Here is a 7125-nt window from a genome sequence, read left to right as displayed (position 1 = left end):
ATTGTAAGGGCATCAATAATCGTGTTCCACCCAGTAGGCTAAGGCCTACTGATTAATGTTGGACCTCACCCTATTTTTATACATGTTTATTTAAAGTTATGATGCCAACATAGTTGAAAACTATATGGCCTTGAAGAAAGGACACTCCTTGTCCTTATCGGTCTTTACAACTGTTTTATACAGCAATAATTTTGCCACATTGTTAACTGATTTTGACTGTTTTTAACTTTAGTCACTAAGTAAACATTTTCCCTTCCACAGTCGAGTGTGTCTGTGTATTTGCGAACACCTGAGCTGATTGACCTGAGTTCAGTATTACTCAACCCGTTGCCAAACTGCACCCACATACACGAAACCCGCGTTCCTCAACATCACAGCCCGCTCAGTGAAAGTGGAGAGGTACGCTGCTCTCCTCGCGTAGGGTGTGTTCACACAGAGCAGGTTTTTCAGGTCTCCAGTGGACATTGAAAAGACGCGCCCGTGGCTCCGTTACTCCATTCATTCCTCTTGAGGATAGCGGGAGCGCGACGATGGCAGCGGTCACGCAGCAGATGTCGAGCCTGCCCAGCGGACTCCGGATCTGCACCACCGCACCGGACATCCTCTACCTGCCCGAACTGGTGCGTGAACGGAACATTTAATGATTTTTATTTTATTTTATTTTTTTAATCCAGTTATTGTAAGATAGCATATCAGATGAATATGGGTAAATATTAAAATAATCTTTAAGAATATTTCTGTAATTTTGTTAGCTATTTATTTTTATATTTATTATTAATGAAGCATTTTTTTTCTTTCTATTTTAACATTTGAAGGTAATGGTAATGGAAATGGAAAAAGAGCGAAACGTAAATATTTAGACTAGAGCCTATAGTTCAAGGTCAAATTTGATTGATATATATATATATATATATATATATATATATATGTATTAATTCTATATTAAATAGAAGAATGGAACGGTAGGAGAAGGGAAGTTCAAATACAAATTATTTTACGATTATTACATTTTAATTATTAGAATTTTATTCTATTCTATTTCTCTAATTCTTTTATTTTTATATATTTTACTACAAACTGTAATTGACTGCGGGTTTCTGGTGACATGAGGTCTCAGCCCAGCACCTCCACAACAGCAGCATTTGACACCGAGGTTAATGAGGGACACAAAATACACTTACAGAACCCATACTCCTGAATTAACATGTAACGATGGATGAAAGAATGGTGTTTAAAAAAGAGGAGTTTGTTTTGTGGTTGTGGTTCTTGTCTGAGCTCAGTAGAAGCTATGAAGGGCATGAATGTGAGTTTAGGTCATGTATCAGATTCAGTAGCTCAAATGAAAGGCGATATGAGTCTGTCTGTTTGGAGGATATGTGCAAGAGACACAGAGAAAACAGACTGTGAGTTTGCTTGCTTGTTCATCTTTTGTTCTTTGTTTTGATTCTCTGTTACACTTGGCCATTTGGATAATTTCACATATGGTAAACATAAATACGTGGACCAATGATGCATAGTTAGCCTGTCACTGTCAGACAACATAATGTAAGCTAGCCTGTTTATTTTTTTATTTAGAGATAAAAAAAATACCAAATAGCCTACATACATTTTTTTTTTTTAAAGCGTGGACATGAAATACTGATTTGAGCACAGGGCAATAAATGAGAATAAATTTAAGATCAGCTGTCTATAGGCTTTATGCCAAGCACGTGAACAAACAGGAAAACAGGCTGAGGTGGACAGTAACAAAGTACATTTTCTTTAGTAAGCCTACTTTACTTAAGTAGCCTACACTTTTTGAGTATCTGTACTTTACTTGAATTCGTATTATTTTTTCTGGAAACTTTTTACTTTAACTTCACTACATTTGAAAGACAAATATTGTAGGCTACTTTTTACTCCACTACATTTCTGTCAAGGTCCTTGAGTATAAAGTAGTAACCTCAGTCAGGGGATGATTTTGGTTGCAGGGGTTGCATTTTGGTTGGAAATCTGATGTTGGTTTCCGAGGTCAACATGATTTTCATTTTCAACCACAATACAACATCTGTCCAACGTTGGAGATTAACGTCAATCTGACGGTGGATTCTGACATCAACCTGATTTTCATTTTCAACGTTGGGTTTGGTCTTATAAATGCGAATTTTGTCATTGTTTTGGGGGCACACTAGCTTATAGATAAAAAACCATTGTGGACGTTACTGAGTGCACTTATGCAATCTCACATTACATACAACAATGTAACAATAATAAAACAATGCATTGACATTTACTTTTTACCTTTGATACTTAAGTAGCCTACTTTTAAAAACGAGTAGGCTACTTACTGTACTTTTACTTAAGTAAAAATCGGTCTCTACAACTTTTACTTGTTACGGAGTAATATTTGACCAGTAGTATCTGTACTTTCACTCAAGTAAGGAAATTGTATACTTTGTCTCTGAAAACGGGTCTCAACATCTCATTGCATCAGATTGAATGTCTGAGAAAATGTTAATAGCAATACGAACAGACGGTGATATGGACTTTAATAGTAGGCTAGCTAATCAGTGCCTAAAAATGCTGTATTCTGCTGCTAGGCCATTAGATGGCGGACTGAACGGGTAATATGCATGTGCATGACGTCATCGTTTTCACAGATTCAAGTTTTTGTTGTTTATACAGAGACCATTTTCTCCGTTTGGATTTTGATGGTGTCGTCTGTACATGGAAAACTCAAAGGAAAAACTTATTTCGTTGTCATGTAAACGTACCCTCAAACATAATGTCAGTTCATAATTGCCAGTAGTGATGTACAGTGAGGACGTAATGAGTCATCAGTTTCCCAATGTGTAGTGAGCCAGCATCCTTACTGACATTACCAGTGCCTGAATTTGTGTACACAATATACCTATTCACGACCTAGGAAGCTATAGGGAGTTGATGGAGACATACCCTCTGCCTCACCTCCACTGACTATGGCTGCGTCCGAAAATTGGTAAATGCTGCCTTCAGAGGACGCATACCAAGGTCGTGAGGTATCAAGGCACGTCCGAATGCAATGTTAGTTTCCCTTCCTGTCTCCTGAGATACCTTCATTTTGATCGATTTTTAAGGCAGCATAGATCTATCCTTCACTGCCTTTGATATCCCACAATCCTGTGCTTTCCATTCTGTGACAGTTGAGCTACAAAAATAAAGATGGCTTCTGAATGTTGCTTCTGAATGTTGCAGCTGGTCATCATTTTGTGTGTAAATGTACATTTTTGATAAACGTTTTCCACTTATGATGTCATTTCTAGCGAGAAATTACTATTGTTACCATTAACGTGTGTTAATAAGAATAAGTGTGTTAACCGGCTAATTATCTAAATCAAAAGGTCTAGTCTGGCTGGTTGCACTATGGGTATGCGCAAATTATTATACTGAATTTGCACGTGTTTGTCCTACAGGTGTTTGGAGGGTTAGTATGGATCCTGGTGGCGTCGACATATGTGACTCCTAATAACCCTCAGGGATGGGTGATGTTTGTATCAGTCTTCTGCTTTGTGATGACCTTCCTCTGGCTCATCATCTTCGCATGTGGAGGGCACAAAAACAGCAGCGCCTGGGCGACAGCGGTGAGCAGAGAGCAGATTATATTGCAAGTTTGTGGGTGTGTGTCATTTGGGCCTCTAGGACATTTTTAATGTGGTGTCTAGAGGGGGGCCTTAAAAATATACACATACAGCGGGGGAAATAAGTATTGAACACGTCATAATTTTTCTCAGTAAATATATTTCCAAAGTTGCTATTGACATGACATTTTCACCAGATGTTGGTAACAACCCAAGTAAGCCATACATACAAAGAAACAAACAAAAATAAGTTCAGAAATTAAGTTATGTGTAATAATGTGAAATGACACAGGGAAAAAGTATTGAACACATGAAGAAAGGGAGGCGCAAAAAGGCTTGGAAAGCCAAGACAACTGCTGAAAACTTACAGTAATTAAAAAGCAATCCAGCCCCCTGTCAGTGGAAATTAATAACAGCTGGTTCAGTCCCAAATCATTGCCAACGTGTCACACAAGACACATCTCATGATGGGTAAAAGCAAAGAGCTGTCTCAAGACCTTCGCAACCTAATTGTTGCAAAACATAATGATGGCATTGGTTATAGGCGCCATTCTAAGCTTCTGAATGGTCCAGTGAGCACTTGTGGGGCCATAATACGGAAGTGGAAAGACAATAATTTCACCATAAATTTGCCTCGACCAGTGCTCCTCGCAAGATTTCTGATAGAGGAGTGAAAAGAATAATCAGAAGAGTTGTCCAAGAGCCAAGGATCACTTGTGGAGAGCTTCAAAAAGACCTGCAGATAGCAGGTACTGTTGTCTCAAAGAAAACAGTAAGTAATGCACTCCACCGCCATGGCCTGTATGCACGCTCACCACGCAAGACTCCATTACTGAAAAAAAAAGCATGTTGAAGCTCATTTAAAGTTTTCTGCACAACATTTGGAAAAGCCAGTGAAGAATATAGTGTGGTCACATGAGAGCAAAATTGAACTGTTTGGATGCCATAATACACACCATATTTAGAGGAGAAATGGCAGTGCACATTACCCTAAAAACACCATACAACTTGGTGTTGGCTCTTGGACAACTCTTCTGATTATTCTTTTCACTCCTCTATCAGAAATCTTGCGAGGAGCACTGGTCGAGGCAAATTTATGGTGAAATTATTGTCTTTCCACTTCCGTATTATGGCCCCAAAAGTGCTCACTGGATCATTTCACATTATTACACATAACTTAATTTCTGAACTTATTTTTGTTTGTTTCTTTGTATGTATGGCTTACTTGGGTTGTTACCAACATCTGATGAAAATTTCACGTCAATAGCACCTTTGGAAATATATTTACTGAGAAAAATGATGACGTGTTCAGTACTTATTTCCCCCGCTGTACATACACAGTTACACACTAAAACATACACTGGAAAATCTGGAATAATTTCAAGGATCTATTTCTACTTTATCTAACCCACAAAAATGACTTGCGTTAATGTAATTTGTCAGGTTGATATTCAGATTAACTGACATTTTTCACTTTAGAAGTTGTCACATTAATTTGGCACGAACTGTAAAAATTCAATAAATAAATAATCAGTTTCCTGCCCTTGTAATTCATGATGTCTTCTGTGTGCAGGACTTTATTTATCACTTTATTGCTGTTATGTTCTATCTGAGCGCCTCAGTGATCCTGGCTTATGCGACCATCAACATGAAATTGTTCACTGCAGCACAAGTCTATCCCTTTAAGTACTATCAAATCGACATTGCAGCTGTGGTAAGCACAAAATACACACACTTTGTTGTTATATGTTGACGTTGAATAGTTTAGTTTTTTCATGCTCATTTCCCCCATTTTTATATTTAGATTAACGTAATCTAATGCTCACGTAAAGTTCATCTTCATCCTCTCCTCGGGTCATCTTGACCAAAAACGAATTTTCTTTTAATTTTAAAAAATTGAGTGTTTACTTACCTTAGGACTCTTGAACTTGGAATACACACAATTTTTGCCTGAATTTGAGGAGTTTATGTGGTTTTAATAAAAATAGTAACAAATCCTTCATTCGTGGGTCAATACACACACACACACCTAGGGAATTTCCATTAAAAATAATTTGGGCGTGGGGGGTCATATAGTGGGGGCAATGTTGTTATTGTTGTTTAAAAAAATAAAATAAAACAAATCAATCAGTCATAAAGCAGACTGCACACAGATATGAAGTGGTTATAAGGCCATCTAGTGGCAAGAGTCATGACATAATATATATATTTTCAGTGGAGACACCCAGTGTGAGACTTTGAGTTGTTATAACATAGTAAATACTGCAAATAATTGCATTTTGTATTTAAGTTGTAATAATGTGAAGAATGTGCTTAAATTTATACCTGTAATTTAGAGTTAAATAATCTCCCAAAAATTGCATTAAAAAATAGAACAGATATCCAAATGAAGTGATATAAGCTTTCTGGACAAACATTTTGGGCTTCGGGTCATTTTGACCCACGAGGGAAGGTTACAGGTAAGGGAGGAGAGGATAAGGGAACACTAATCATTTATAAACGCTGTTATAGGTGATCTTTAGCAAATCCAAAAATGAATGTCAATTTTTCATTTTTAAAATGATTTTTAAAGCGGTTTAAAGTTCAAATGTTTGATTGAATTTTTGCCCTCTCTCTCCTTCAGGTGTTCTCTTATATTGCCACATTGCTTTACTTCATCCACTGCATCCTTTCTGCTATGCGGTGGAAATCCTTCTAATCAAAGAATCTGATCAAAAGGAAATCATTTTGACATAAATTGAAAAACATTGTAAAACTACTGGGGGCTGAGAGAGATGAATCTCAGGGGTCAGTCCTGAGCGCCCTCTACTCAAAAACCACAGCAATCATGATGGAATAATCCCATTTACACTTTTCATAGATTATTCTGACCTTATTGCTTCTGTAATGATGATGCTTTCTTATATTTGGGAGAAGGGAAACTTTTAAAAATGGTATCTGTACTAGTATGTTGACTCCCTTTGTAGATGCAGATGAAGAAACAACATGAGGGTTTTTTGTATACTTGTGTCTTTGTAACAGATAAATCAATTTTTGTATATTTAGCTACTACACACATTATGAACAACATAATATTTTAATAAAAGAATATGAATTAGACATAATTCCCTGTGTAATTAATTCCTGAGTCTGATAATATTTGGCATGACTATATAAATTATGCATTTTTATACAGGCAAATTATGTCAGTCACATGGTCTCAATATTTTCTGATGTTGAATGCATTTTGTAAAGTGTAATTTATTCAGTTTTTTTAAAAAGCTTGCATGATGTGAGACCAGCTTTTGAGAGTAGCATTCAAGTGTCTCAACTTGCTTTTTCGCACACAAATAATGCAGTTGTTCTCACAAGTTCAAGTAAGGCAAGTCCTAATAATTCATATTCTGTGTATGAATAAAATAAAAGCAAGCAAATGAAATGGATTCCAAAAAATAGACAAATACACTCATTTAAAATGAGTGAAGATGAAGCACATCCTCTGAAAATCACAGAAAATATGAATTTTAACTTCAAATACACTCAAGCACTC

At 36.7% G+C, this 7125-nt stretch overlaps 1 protein-coding gene across 1 annotated transcript; it reads left to right on the top strand.

Moving 5' to 3' along the window:
- The first annotated feature begins 468 nt into the window (after positions 1-468).
- On the top strand, positions 469-6700 carry LOC309478953 (myelin and lymphocyte protein-like). The gene is made up of 4 exons (XM_082142795.1): positions 469-620; positions 3432-3599; positions 5170-5310; positions 6220-6700. The coding sequence occupies exons 1-4, from the start codon at positions 531-533 to the stop codon at positions 6292-6294; spliced, it is 474 nt and encodes a 157-aa protein (XP_081998921.1). The 5' UTR covers positions 469-530; the 3' UTR covers positions 6295-6700.
- Positions 6701-7125: the final 425 nt, after the last annotated feature.

The sequence above is a fragment of the Leuciscus leuciscus genome (genome assembly GCF_965113295.1).
Source record: "Leuciscus leuciscus genome assembly, chromosome: 17".
Lineage (NCBI taxonomy): Eukaryota > Metazoa > Chordata > Actinopteri > Cypriniformes > Leuciscidae > Leuciscus > Leuciscus leuciscus.
Note: the sequence above shows the minus strand (reverse complement) of the source record. Positions and strands in the feature narration are given on the sequence as shown.